The sequence below is a fragment of the Bubalus kerabau genome, chromosome 3 (genome assembly GCF_029407905.1).
Source record: "Bubalus kerabau isolate K-KA32 ecotype Philippines breed swamp buffalo chromosome 3, PCC_UOA_SB_1v2, whole genome shotgun sequence".
Lineage (NCBI taxonomy): Eukaryota > Metazoa > Chordata > Mammalia > Artiodactyla > Bovidae > Bubalus > Bubalus kerabau.
Window position 1 is genome coordinate 27,494,450 of NC_073626.1, and position 14,626 is coordinate 27,509,075.

General features: G+C 45.1%; 1 protein-coding gene across 2 annotated transcripts in view; it reads right to left on the reverse strand.

Annotated features, from left to right (window-relative positions):
- Positions 1-1,085: 1,085 nt before the first annotated feature.
- Positions 1,086-14,626, reverse strand: part of PAQR8 (progestin and adipoQ receptor family member 8) — a 45,471-nt gene continuing 31,930 nt past the window's right edge. For both annotated transcript variants that reach the window (XM_055571233.1, XM_055571234.1), the window contains one exon: positions 1,086-6,500. In XM_055571233.1, coding sequence (XP_055427208.1) covers positions 5,417-6,481 — 1,065 coding nt within the window. In that variant the 5' untranslated portion in view covers positions 6,482-6,500 and the 3' untranslated portion in view covers positions 1,086-5,416. The remainder of the gene's footprint in view (positions 6,501-14,626) is intronic.

Genomic DNA, 14,626 nt, shown 5'->3' on the forward strand with positions numbered 1-14,626 from the left:
GAAATGTCCCCTTGGTATCTCTAATTTTCTTGAAGAGATCAGGGTCCTTGCAATTCTTCCCTCTGCCTGAGAATAAAACACAGCTATTTCCCTGCCTCTTTCTGTAGTCTCCCCTGATCCCAGTTAAAGCTGTACACTCACCCTATCCCTCTGCCTCCTCCTGCCTTGCTTTCTCCTTGGCACCATCACCTTCTAACACATTAGCTATTTTTTAATGGCCACATAGCTTGCAGGATCTTAGTTCCCTGACCAGCAATTGAACCTGTGCCCTTGGTGCTAAAAGTGTGGAGTCCTAACCACTATGCCACGAGGGAATTCATGGCTTGTTGTCTTCCCTGGAGGCTCAGACAGTAAAGAATCTGCCTGAAATGCAAAAGACCAGGGTTCCACCCCTGGGTAGGGAAGATTCCCTGGAGAAGGCAATGGCTACCCATTCCAGTATTCCTGCAGGGAGAATTCCATGGACAGAGGAGCCTGGCGGGTTACAGTCCATGGGGTCACAAAGAGTCGGACACAACTGAGTGACTAACCCTCCCCTTTGCTGAGCGTAAGTGTCCATCAGGGCTGGAATTTGTTTTGCGCATGGCTGCATCCTGGTGCCTAGATCAGGGCCTGGCATCTGCAGGCTCAGTGTTTGTGGAGTGACTGCCATTGAACCAGGATGTTCCACAGGTTGGCTCTGCCTCCCGCCAAAGCCTTTCTGGCAGAGGACTCTCGGAGGGCTTGATTCGCATTTCAGAGTTCTTTCAATGAGAGATAATGTACCCTTGGCTTTGTATCATGAGCCAGTATCCCAGCCACAGTGCCATCAGAAATGTCAGAAGGAGTGTCACATGACTGAGAGCTGAGCCAGACTTGATTTTTTTGTACTCCACAGAATCAAAGTATTAGGTTGCCCAGGAGTTCCTAATTTCCAGCTTTTCAGGAAGTTCTATATTACACTGCTCATTAACTTATTGACAACATTTTGACATGACTTATCCTTACTCTGAAAGGATTCATTTTAATGATGGGCCAATGATGTATCTTTTTTCTCTATTTTATGGCATTTTCATTAAAATTTTTTTTTTATTATCAGTTTTTTTTTTTTTTTCCTTTTGGCTGTGCTGGGTCTTCCTTGTGGTGTAAAGGATTAGTTGCTCCACTGCTTGTGGAATCTTAGTTCCCTGACCAGGGATCAAACCTGCATCCCCTGCATTGGAAGGCAGATTCTTAACCACTGGACCACCAGGGAAATCCCTGGCATCTTCTTTAAAAAGCATGAATTATTTTAAAATGAGAAATAACCAATGACTTTGGGAGGGGGTGGGGATTCCTACTGAGCATGCATACCTCTCTTATGAGGCAAAGACTTGCCTGAATTTCTTATCTGGCCCCTGATCAATTTCTATTGATTAAGGAGGCAAAGAACTCTGGTTGGTAACAGAGCCTCTAGTCAGAGAATGCTATTTTCTTCCTGTTATTGTGATAACAGAATCACCTTTTCCACAGCTATTTAAATCTAATAGTTAGGCCACAGAATCCTTTGGCTGTTGGGTGACACATTTCTAACCATAGTTACCTATTATGATATAATGCTCCCCAGGTGGTACTAGCGGTAAACAATCTGCCTGCCGATGCAGGAGACATGAGACGTGGGTTTTATCCCTGGGTTGGGAAGATCCTCTGGAGTAGGAAATGGCCCACTCCAGTATTCTTGCCTGGAAAATTCTATTTTTCAGGCAGAGGAGCCTGGTGGGCTACAGTCCAAGGGGTCACAAAGGATCTGACACGACTGAGTGACTCGAGCACACACAGTATACCATAGTATAATTCATAATTTTTAGGCTTCAAAAAATATAATCGATCGACTCAAAAGTTTGGAATATTTAACACCATTGTCCATGAGATCAGAAATATTTATTCAATTAGATTGAAATCCTCAGAAAAATCAACTCCATAGCTTTTGAGGGGAGGGAGGTGCCATTTGATCTACTACCAAGTGGGGATTTGGGGAGGGGCAGTATTTGGGGAGCTTGGGGAGGGAGATTTCTTTTTTTAAGCTTTTATATTTTCCTACCTCTAGGTGGCTATGAAGTGTCCTGGTTTCCTTCTGACAATGTTTGTCTAGATAAAACTTTTCTTTAAGACAGACCTTGTCAAAGACACAAGGTAGCTGTTGAGAGTACAATAACCCATTTACAAAATGTTTAATGGTTATTTGTGTAAGTCGATTTATATAAACACAAAATAGTTCTATGTTTTCTTTGCCAAGACATCAAGCGAAACACTAGGACCAACACAATTAGGCTGAGGCTTTGGGGACCATGGCCGTACCTCCTCTGAATGAGACTTGAGCGCCATCTGGAGAACTCACTTGAAACTACAGCACGGCAACGGAAGAATCTCATGTTTTCAAGCAACCCGGTACAATCGGGGAACTTGATGGACAGCAGAGGCAGGAAAGAACTGCCTCCATTCCATGGTTTGCGCTCCTACTATTTCAAGCTTCCATCGGAGGATTGAGAGTAGTGTTACTGAGTGAGGTACTTTCAGCCGAGGTGGGAGATGAAACCATAACATCTGAAGAGCAGCAACATTAGCTTCTTAGTAAATACAGGTCAGGAAGTGTTTGCAAGAGGGAATCAGGCAAATAGTTCCCCAATTTGTTGCATCTTGCTATCCCCTCTCCTTACGTTGAGTAGAGGGGTGCACACAATATCCACTTTATTCCCAAGATATAACTGACTGATAGTTAAGTTTTTTAAGAGGCATTTACATTTTAATAGATTGAAAGTCTTAGTAAAAAAAGAAAAAAAGAGACAGAAAGAGAGATAATAGCAGAATTTCCAGTAGATGTCAACTGTTGGCTTTGGTAGAGTAAGAAGAACCATCTCCTTTATTAAATACTTAATTATTCCTTTTAAACAAACAAGGTCGCTTCCTTACTGATTCAGTCATTTTAATGAAATTGTTTTAAAAGGAGTGTGTAACCCTCAAGAGTCTGAATAGTGAAAAACGCCTGCATTTCCCGTTTCTGTATTTCTCCTGAGATACTGGAATTTCTAATGAGATAGTAGTCTCCTACCTCAATGCTTTTCAAATATCTCTGGTGAAAAAATACTTGTTCTTTTTAAATTTCCAATCACTTGGTGGACCAATGCTTGGGTAAATTAAAATCAAAATGTTATGAACTTTATGTTCATATCTAAAAACTTAGCATCGCTCTGTACGTGTCACGGACTGTTTCGTGTGCAGACGGGCATTGGCCTGTGGATGGCATAGAGAATCACCCCTCTAGTCTCTCTTTAAAAATACTTGCATTTGGCCTACAGATCTCTGCCCACCATGGCCACCATGGTTACATTCAAGAGCTTGACTTACACTTTTCTTTCAACTCTTACAAGAAGAGAGTCTCCAAATCCATAATTATGAACATTTCAGATGCTTTCTTGTCTCCATTCTAAACTGACCCTCTACCTGCACTGTGTTGATGCAACTTTCTATTCCTTTGTTTATCAGTTCAATCCCGTTCAGGGTCCCTAACTTTACTGGCGGTGAATTTGGCCTGGATGCCAGAAGCTCGTGTAAGACACGTGGGTAGCACAGAAGTTCAGATATTTGAGGATTCCCAGGAGGAATCCACCAGGAGGAAACAACATAGCTGACAAGACATATGCTTTCTCTTTTTTTGGCCACCCACGGCACGTGGGATCTTAGTTCCCCAACCAGGAATTGAACCCACATCCTCTGCAGTGGAAGTGTAGAGTCCTAACCACTGGACCACCATGGGAGTCCTGCTATGCTTTCTTGATATAAAGATTATAGGAAAGATTCAGTTGAACTTTTCTCCCCCAAAAAACACAGGTCGAAAGAGTCTTCTGACGGATAAGCGATTCCAGTGTTCTGAGTTTCTTTCATCCACTGGTTGAAAGGCAATGAATTCTCTTTTCTTATCCCAATAACCTCAAACAGGAAATTCCACATGGCCGTGTATTAAGTGAAGTGTTTGTAAATTTTCATTTATAAGGCACAAACCCTACACATCTCTCAAGAGAAAGGGGAAAAAAAAAGATGCGAAGACAGTAACCTAGGAAGAGAGGAGGTTCATCAAACTGGAGTGAAAAGCCACCTCCCTTTTAGTAAACAGAGACCTTATACTGATTGGAAATGCAGTCTTTGGGGAGGGTTTCAATGCAGCCCCCTTCCCTGGATCACTGCAGAAGGCGGTCCTCAGGGGGCTGTGAAGCCAGGACACATCAACTGTAAGTACCCACCCCCACGCCCCATCCCACAGAAGCTGCTGGCCAGTGATGTCCTAGCCGAACATTCTGCCTACAGGGTGCTCAGTTCACCAGCCTCACCCAAAGGAGCCTTCGGGGACCAACCTTGCATGAGTACACACACGTGCCTGTTCTGGGGCTTGATTTAAGCTGCTCTAAGCTGAGGTACAGTGCTTTCCCAAGGACCGTGAACTAGGATAGTTACATGGGTCCTTCATGGGGCAGCATCTATTTAAGAGGCTGGACCTTGAGTTCCTTTTGAAATAATCAGATCCCTAGAACCAATTCACTCTACCAGGGGCTTTTTGAACATGCTGGTCAAAATCTGGAGGAGATTATCTGAAGAAAGCTCCAGATCTTCTGGCATGTAAGGCAGCCCTAGTAGATATCAAGTAATCCTGCAGTGCACAGGGATAAAACAGAAGGGTCCCAGGACACCAAACAGTAGCCATGCTTGCTGGCTGGGCCTCCTGATGGCTCTTGGCACTGTATTTTCTAGTACCGTTTCCATTAGTATTATATGAGAGTAAATATCCTGAATGTCTGCCTGGATCCAAGCATTTCCCAGAAGCATGACTGCTTCATCGTCCTCGCTATGCCCATGCAAGGTACAGCTGGGAGTGAATACCACTCTGGAGACAACAGCCAGGCAGACATCATCCTGAGAAAAGTGGGCTAGAGAAGGGACCAGAAGTCAGACGAATCCAGTATCCAATCACCAAAGACCAGCATCGCAGAAGAATGCCCATTTCAATACAGTGTGGTCCAGCCACCTTGTAATGTTTTCAGTCCAATTAGATTTTCCCTTTAGTCCAGGGCTGGCCCCCGGAGGCCACAGTCAGAATTCTACTCAACTTTCAGGCATGAAGATGGTTCTTAATCCCGTGGCCGACAAACCTTAGCCGAGGTCCCTTCCCTTCCTGTGTCTCATAAGGCTACAGCCCAGAGGATGAAAGATAAACCTTTCATTCACGACAATGATAACAAAACTCTTGGAACCTTTGGCTTCCCAACGCCATAGCCATAGCCACCCTTGGAAATATGTACTCATTTAAAAGCCCACTCTTAAAAACACAAAGTCATCTCCTACTGTGGACTCAAGTTCTCCCCAAATCTCGACAGGCTGCCTCCACACCGCGCCCCACCTGGCAGCCTCAGGAATCCTTCTTGGTCAGTCTGGCCTTGATTTTTTGTCTCAAGAAGGCTGCAGTACCCGCACTGCAGGCCACCACGAGGAAGAAGGAGAGGCAGGCCAGGTAGATGGACAGGGGGCTGTGGCGGGGCAGGTAGATGTCCTGTCGCCCCTTATAGTCCAGGAGGATGGCCTCCAGCTGGGAGAGTGTGCAGACAGACAGAAAGGTGTGGAAGATCTGGTGCCCGTGGCCCACGATGTCACAGGAACCAGGGAAGTACTTCTCCGGAACCGGGCAGGAGAAGAAGTAGGCACTGACCAGGAAGAAGATGATCTGGAGGGTGTGGTACCAGGCCGCTGGGTCCTGGCAGCCAGACAGGTGGCACAGAACCACGCGATGTACCACGGGGCTGATGTCCAGGATGTAGGCCAGCCCGGACGGCACCACCTGGCAGATCTTCCTCATGACCGGGTAGGGCCGGCGGTAGCGGTACTTGGCGTAGCAGCAGCCGGCGCAGGATAACCAGCCACAGAAGGCGGCGGCGGGCAGGAAGAGGAGCCAGAAGTGCTCGTACCAGGCTTGGTCGGAGGTGTAGAAGAAGTGGACCAGGGCGCTGCCGTACTGGTAGACGCTCACGCCCACGTAGTCCACGAAGTAGAAGGTGTAGTGCGAGAGCTCCGACTTGGACTGCAGCAGGTGGGCCAGGAGGCTGAAGGTGAGGTACGTGATGGAGGACAGGACGTAGACGAGCAGGGGCAGTGTGTAGGCAGAGGTCCACGGCAGGCCCTCGGCCTCCACAAAGGCCCAGAACCGCAGGAGGACGGCCAGGGCCGCCAGCAGGTGAGTCCAGACGTTGACCACCTCATTGTGTTTCTGAAAGAGGCTGAAGAAGTAGTAGCGCCACTCATGGCCGGTGGGGCGGTACCCGGCGCGGATGTAGGGCTCCCGGAAGAGCTGGGGCACGTCGGTCTCGGGGACGGTGCCGGGCATCTTGGGCAGCCCATCCTCCAGGATCTTGGGCAGGCGTCGCAGATGCTGCCCGCTCACGGACAGGGTGCTCAGACGCTCCAGGATGGCGGTCGTCATGGCTGCCCTGGGATGCTACCTACAGGAAACAGTAAAAATGGGCAAAGATGCCGTGAGAGAGGGACAGGTTTTCTAGTGCAGCTGGGCAGGCGGGGACTGTAGACAGCTTCTTTGAGCCTCATTCTTTTTTCATATGTAGAATAACAGAGTTGGACCAAGGTCCCTTACTGTCCTGATATTCTGATTTTGACTTCTCTTCTACCCTCTACAGTGTGAGGCCAAGTTGCATCTTGTAAAATGGAATGTTGCTGCTAAGTCACTTCAGTCATATCCGACTCTGTGCGACCCCAGAGATGGCAGCCCACCAGGCTCCCCCATCCCTGGGATTCTCCAGGCAAGAACACTGGAGTGGGTTGGCATTTCCTTCTCCAAAAGGGAATGTTAGCAACCCTATTTTATGACATCTACCAAGTAACTAAGGGTACCTTTAAAGCTTTGCTAGATGATATTTGCTAGATGGCTCAGTGGTAAAGAATCTGCCTGCCAGTGCAGGAGACTCAAGAGATGCAGGTTTGATCCCTGGGCTGGGAAGATCCCCTGGAGAAAGAAATAGCAATCCACTCTAGTATTCTTGCCTGGAAAATCCCATGGACAGAGGAGCCTGGTGGGCTACAGTCTCTGAGGTCACAAAGAGTTGAACACAATGAGCACATACCCTTAAACAAGACAATATTAAAATGTAATCAGACAGGCTCTAAAAGTACAAAGTATTTTACTGAAATACAAAAATGATCAATGTTGATATGATGAATGAGAGTCTACATTTCTTGAGCACTAATCTTAAATTATCCACTAATTTCACTGAGAACTTGAAAATCTGAGATAAGCAATAGTAACTTGAAACTCAAGGTCATCCATAGGGTGGTAAAGACCAAGGAATATTCTGGGAAATCTTAACAGTTGAACAAAATTAACATGTGGCCTAAATTTAACATGAAATCTAATTGCAAAGATTGTGTGTGTGTGTTTAAATTATGCTCTGGAAAACAAGTAGTTTTGGATTCGCCTTTCCTGAGTACCCAAATCTGTATCCAATAAGTTTCAGGCTTCAAAAATTTAACTTGCACTTGGAATTTTTAGGTGATACATGAACCAGATGAGCATGGTGATTATTTCATAAAAGAGCTGCAAAATTTCAGATGAAGTTACTGAATAAAGCAATAGATCTTCAGTCTATCTACAGATACCTTCATATTCCTCAAACTCTTTTCTTCAGAAAAGTTCAAAACCTGATTGATTCAAATGTCCTCCCTTTCTTTAGAGTCCTTTAGCAAAGGATACAGCCAGTGTTTCTCAGGGCACTGCAGATTTTAGCCAAGAAAATGTCATCTTCCCATACACACTTCTTAATCAATATTAAAAGGGAAAAAAATACCTCATCGGGTCAAAAATGTAGGGCATGAAAATTAATAAAATGTAAAAAAAAAAAGTCTAGGGAGACTTGGAGTCAAGTGTTTGGGTGGCTGCTCCCTGGGTGACTTTGGGCCAGTCACAGACCTTGCTAAGCTTGTCTCTTCATCTGTAAAATGGAGTGATTTTTGTCCATATTGGGTGGGATGTTTTGATGGTTAAATGAGAGACTCTAAATAAAGTGAGGAGCACTCTGCCTGGCCCAGCTGGGTGCTTGAATGTCAAATCCTGCTGCTATGCCATAACTGGGAGCTGGGCTCTGTGCTGGGGTATGGAGACTGATTAGATCTGCTCCCTGCCTTGGAGGAGGTCAGACTCTACAGGACAGACAGATACACAGGTAAATCATGACAGAAACCTGGGATGAGTGCCCCACGAGAGGCGAGGGCAGTTCACTGTTTCTTGTGTTTTAACAATTGATAAAATGTATTTATTTAAGGACAGTACAGGGGCCACCCATAAGCAATACATGAATAGAACAGAGAACACACATCCAAACAATTCGAATAAGAGAGATATACTTGTTGCCCACAGACCACGAGGTCTCTGTAAACAACCAAAGCAGAAGGTGGAAGGGGTGGGTGAGCAGGCTTTTCCAAGTGACTCCTGAACTACCTTTTAAGAAAAAGTCAGAATTCCCAAGAGACAATGGGGAAGTGGGTTTGGGTTGGGGTGTTGGAGAAGGCAGTGGCACCCCACTCCAGTACTCTTGCCTGGAAAATCCCATGGACGGAGGAGCCTGGTAGGCTGCAGTCCATGGGGTCGCTGAGAGTTGGACACGACTGAGCGACTTCACTTTCACTTTTCACTATCATGCATTGAAGGAGGAAATGGCAACCCACTCCAGTGTTCTTGCCTGGAGAATCCCAGGGACGGTGGAGCCTGGTGGGCTCCTGTCTATGGGGTCGCACAGAGTCGGACACGACTGAAGCGACTTAGCAGCAGCAGCAGTAGTGGGGGTAGAAGATGTCCAGGCAGAGAGCAGAGTCAAAGCCCAGGCTCCCGAGGAGGGGGCCCTTGTGTGGCTGGAAGGACGATGCTGGCTCCAGAGATCTGGATCCCGTCGACATGCCTGCAGCGCCAGCCTGGGCTTTGTCATCTGGGAAGCAGAGCTAATGACATAGGACTTTATGACGTAATGCCTGTAAAGCGTTCAACACGGGGCTTGCTCCCAAATCCTCAACTGGCAAAATGTTGCCATTATTATGACATGGTTGGTGGTTGGTGCGAGAGGCAGGGGGCACTGATGAACAGAGGGCCCAAGCCTGCTCTATACCAGGTCCTGAGACATCTGTTTAGCCAGCACCCACCATGGATTCCCCACCAGGATTCGGCTGTGAACTGTGCCCATAGAGGAATTAAAGACACCAAGAGAAACTAAGCATTACAGAGTCAGTCAGAAAGACAGAAAGAGGGGAAGCAGGAAACAGAAAAAACAAAAAGGTATCATTTGAATACTTTAATTCATTTAAAAACAAGAAAACAGAAAGAGGAAAAGCTAAGCAGTGCTTCCGCTATCAGCCAGCAGAGGGATCCAAGAGCCCGGAGTTTTAAATTCGGTACAGCCTCGCCTCCAGCTGACCTCTGTGGCAGTTGGTGACTGAGCACAGCAGGGGAGGTGGGGAATGGGTGGGGTGCACTGGCCCTGGAATCAGTGGATCCACTGCAGGGCTGGGCCTGGGACGGGGCGGCACCGAAGCTAAGATCTGCGTTGGCTGAGAAGCTCTGATGGGGAAGCAAGGCTCATGGGGACCTTGGGGAGCTAAAGGGTTCTATTCTTTACATACAGGTTTCTACCATGTCTGGTGAAGCACGGAGGGAGATCAGATGAAAGTTATCAGTCTGGTTTTACTGTTGAAAAAAAAAAGAGGTGAGTCACTGGGGGTATGAGCTGTGGGAGAAGGAATCCCGGAAGAAGCTCCTTGCTATGCTCCACCCGCATTGCCCACTAAGTGCTGTGTGCTTAGTCGCCCAGTCGTGTCTGACTTTTTGCAACCCCATGGACTGTAGCCCACCAGGCTCCTTTGTCCGTGGACATTCTCCAGGTAAGAATACTGGAGTGGGTTGCCATTTCCTCCTCCAGGGTATCTTCCCGACCCAGGAATCGAACCCACATCTGCTGCCTCTCCTGTATTGCAGGTACATTCTTTACCTGCTGAGCCATCAGGAAAGCACCCTTCTACCCCCTTAGACAGGCTTAACTTCACCAAGACAGAGTGGGCACTGCTTCCAGAAACAGGCATCCAAGGGCCAGCTGTAGGGACTTCCCTGGTGGTCCAGTGGCTTGGGCTCCGCGCTCCCAGGGCAGGAGGCCTGGATTCAATCCCTGGTTGGGGAACGAAATCTCACATGCCGCAACTAAGACTCAGTGCAGCCAAATAAATACAAATTTTTAAAAAGGGGCACCAGCTGTAAAGTCTGAAAGCACTCTTTGGAGGAAACCACATCTTGACGCCATGGCGTTGGTGCAGGCACACACACAGCCAGCTTTCCCTAAGGCCCCTCCTGACTCCCCACCTCCACCCTCAGGATGCCCTAGTTCCCACCTACCCTGGCCTTGCCTCCCCATCACACTTCTCTCCCAGCCCCTGACCCCTGGTGATGCACTCACTTCCCCACCAACAGCCAGTCCCTTTAAGGGAAGGGACTTTGTGGTGTGCAAGTTCTCAGGCTAAAACAGTTTGCAGCATATAAAATAATCATACCCTTGATCATGATTTACCGAACAAACAGTTCTTTAGGCTCAGACATACAGCACCAATTTCATTCTGTTCTGCCAGGTTGAAGGGGAAAAAAAAAATCATGGTTTGTAAGTTGGGAAGTCTGGCTGTTAATATTTGCTCTACACAATGAGCTATGTGGCCATGCCTAAGACATTTAACTACTCCAGGTCATTCTCCTCATAAATAAGAGTGGGTGGGAGATGTTTTCCTGTCTCTCTAGGTCTTAGAAAAAAGAGTCAATAATGAAAAACGAGCAGTAGCTGAATGGTACTTTGAAAAGACAAACCCTGCACGTTAAAGTATCAGCAAGATTTGAGCTAAAGAACACACAGACGGATTACAATTAGTAACTTACATATTTTGTAACTTATGATTGATTTTAATGCAATCTTTGAAAACGGAAATGGAATTTAATAATTTTGGATACATTTATAGATTCTTCATAATACCTCCCCCAACTGCTTTATATAGAGTTTAATTAGATTTAGATTGTAATAGGATTGGAATCAAAAGTTCTGTTTCTTGAGTATAATATCTGCACCATGAAAGGACTGTAAAATATTACATCATACTTTGGACTATTTAGGAGTCCAATCTTAAAGTTTATCTTGGATTCTCCTTTAAAACTATTAATAAAGCTAATAGTTTTACACCTAGAGTATGCCATCTAAAAAAAAAAATTAAAAGCTGCACATTTGGGAAATGGACATAGTTTGGCATTGATGATATTTTATCTGGAGGCCAAATAGAGGACTCTTAAGGCAGTGATGTTCCCTAATTACAAGGGCCCTAGGGGAACTGACTACAGACTTGGAATAGCCAATTCCCTGGAGAAGCCTGGATGAGGAATTAGCAATTCCAGCCCTACCATTCATATAGGATTTTAGGCACATGGTTCAAATTCTCTATACTTGTGTCTTTGTCCATAAAAATGAAGGAACGGTCTCTACACGTTCTAATGCTATGAAATTCTGTCATCCATCTGGGCTATGTTTTGCTGTGTGCTGAAGGTCCAGCAGTGAGCTGAAGTCACCAACCAACAGACCCAGTGACATCACCTCGTGTCACTGTAGTGGGGGGAAGAGGCTCACACAGATGGCAGGAAGGTGGCCTGCTGGTTGTTGGACAGAGAACAAAAGAGCAGCAATTTCCATCAAAGAGGGAAGAAGAAATGCTTCCAGAATCCATAGATACCCAGCCTCACACAATGCTACAAAACCATAAATGACTGAGGAGGAACAGTGGCCAAAATGCCAGCTTGGTGTCTGTTTATAAGGCAGGGAACCCTGCTGTGAGCAGCCTTTGGTCTGACCAGAGACTTAAGTGGACTTGCAACAGCCTCAGAAAACCCCAGGACCTCCACAGTCATCCATCAAGTAAGAGGCCTCTGGGCGCACACTGAACTTGGCAGCCGCATCTGCCAAGGATCAGACCACTGTTTATAAAGTCATATTTTAAAAGGCGGCAGTACCAGCAGAATTCTATTATTAGCAGAGACAATTTTAACATGGGTTCAGATTGACCAGCTGTTAACGCATATCCACTCCATATTTAAGAAAACCTAAAAAAACAAATAGGGGCTTCCCTGGTAGTTCCTTGGTAAAGAATCTGCCTGCCAAGCAGGAGATGTGGGTTCGATCCCTGGGTTAGGACAATCCCCTGGAGGGAATGGCAACCCACTCCAATATTCTTGCCTGGCAAATCTCATGAACTGAGGAGCCTGGCAGGCTATAGAGTCCATGGGGTCGCAGAGTAAGACACGACTTAATAACTGAACCACCACCACCACCACCAACAACAAACAAATAGCATTTCAGCATCCAAAACTGGGAGCTCTGATGTAATGCTGCTAAATCTATACAATGGAATACTACACACCCATTAAGAGAATGATGTAGATATATTGCACTTGTTGTTATAGAGAGATGCATGTGACAGAAATGTGTGCTCGATTGTTTCTCACTGTTCTGGCACTTAGAACAGCACATAGTAGATGCTCAACAAAGACTTGAATAAACACATGAATGAAAGACATTATTACAAAGGAGCAAATGAGAAGTATGCATCCCATTTTTGTAAAGATATACCTATGGCACAGAGAAAGAATGAAATATAATCAGAACATCAGTACAGATATTTCAAAGTGATGGATGAGTCAATACTACTGTATTTTTGACAATGGGTATTTACTACTTTTATAACTGGAAAAATGAACTTATTGCTATTTTACAAATAGGAATATTTGACACAAATCTACAAAAACTGGTAAAACGATTAATCAGTATATTTAATTAGTACATCCCTCTCCCCACCTGCCAAAACATTCCAGCAATATAAAGGAATATATACTTGTGTTATCCTGTGGATTTCAAGCTCAACTAGTTAGTATATCATGCTAATGACCTTCTTGTCAGAAGCGTCGACTGGAGAAAAAATACACAACCTAAAAGTTGCGAATTATGTTTTATTAGCAGAACTTTCCCTAGCCCAACCTGTGTATGTCTTCTGGGTAACCTGTGGCCAAAGTTATTAAGATAAACCACTTGGAAAGGCAGAGAAAGACAATACCAGGGGAAATGTTTCTTTTTAAATCACTAAATCAATCTTTTTAAATCATTGAGAAGAACTAAAATATGTTTTGGAAAAAGACCACATTTCCTAACTTGGAATATATGTCATTGCTAAGAACTTGATACTTCCCCAGCTGAGATGATGGCACTCTTCTGCCAACAGATGTCCTCTGTTAAACAAAGCAAGTGTGTCCCTCAGGGCTAAATAAGCAAACTAGACTCCAGTCAGCAATATTTGACCGGGTAGCTTTAAACTTACAATAGATTCATGGATTTTCTTGGCAACCTTGGCTTTCTCAAGAGCACAAAGTCAAAATGTCTTTGTAAACTATTTAATTCATTATCATAAATGTACAGCTTTCAATAGAAGCAGCTTTTATGTTCAGATTTTTAAAAACTTGTCTAGGAATAATTTTAGATTTACCAAAAAGTTGCAAAGATAGTATAGAGGCTTCTTATATACACTTTATCCCTAATGTTAACTAAGGCGCCAACATTGGTTGGTTCTATTAATGCAACTCTAGACTTTATTTGGAGAAGGCAATGGCACCCCACTCCAGTACTCTTGCCTGGAAAATCCCATGGATGGAGGAGCCTGTAAGGCTGCAGGTCCATGGGGTCGCTGAGGGTCGTACACAACTGAGCGACTTCACTTGCACTTTTCACTTTCTTTCTTTTTTTTTTTTTTTTCACTTTTCACTTTCATGCATTGGAGAAGGAAATGGCAACCCACTCCACTGTTCTTGCCTGGAGAATCCCAGGGACAGGGAGCCTGGTGGGCTGCAGTCTAGGGGGTCACACAGAGTCGGACACGACTGAAGCGACTTAGCAGTAGCAGTAGCAGCAGAACTTACTGAGGAGTCAGCCTCTCAGACTCTCTGAGGAGCCGCTCCAAAGACATAAGAAAGAGGCCTGGATATATTAGGAAATTTCTTTGGGGGAAAAAAAAAATGTAGTAGAACATCAAAAGATCAACTGCTTATTTAAAAAACCAGATATCTCAAGTTAATGATGTTAATGCTTTGCGTATGGGAAATTGCAAGAGTCTGGGTTTATTGAAATTATTCCTTAGATATATATCTTAAACTTTCTAGGATCAGTATTCAGTTTTTCTCCACCCTGAATTCCCCCCAGGACTCACCTGAGGGGTAGCTGCAATGGATGAGGGCTTGATGGTGGAAAGCATTCTCTGTTAATGGAATGACAGGCAACATTTTTGCCGCAGGAGTAACATAGCTATACTTGCCACAGTGTAAGCTAAGGGTCATGGGGGTGGGGGATGAGAGGGTTGGTTAAAGGAGAAAAATTGTGTAATATCTGCTGGTAAGGCTGCAGTCATGTTCTCTGAGCTTAGGAAAGTCAGTACAGTATATATAATATTGTATATACAATATTGTCAAAACACTTTTCTTGCAGCACACAAACCCAAAGAGCCTTAATAA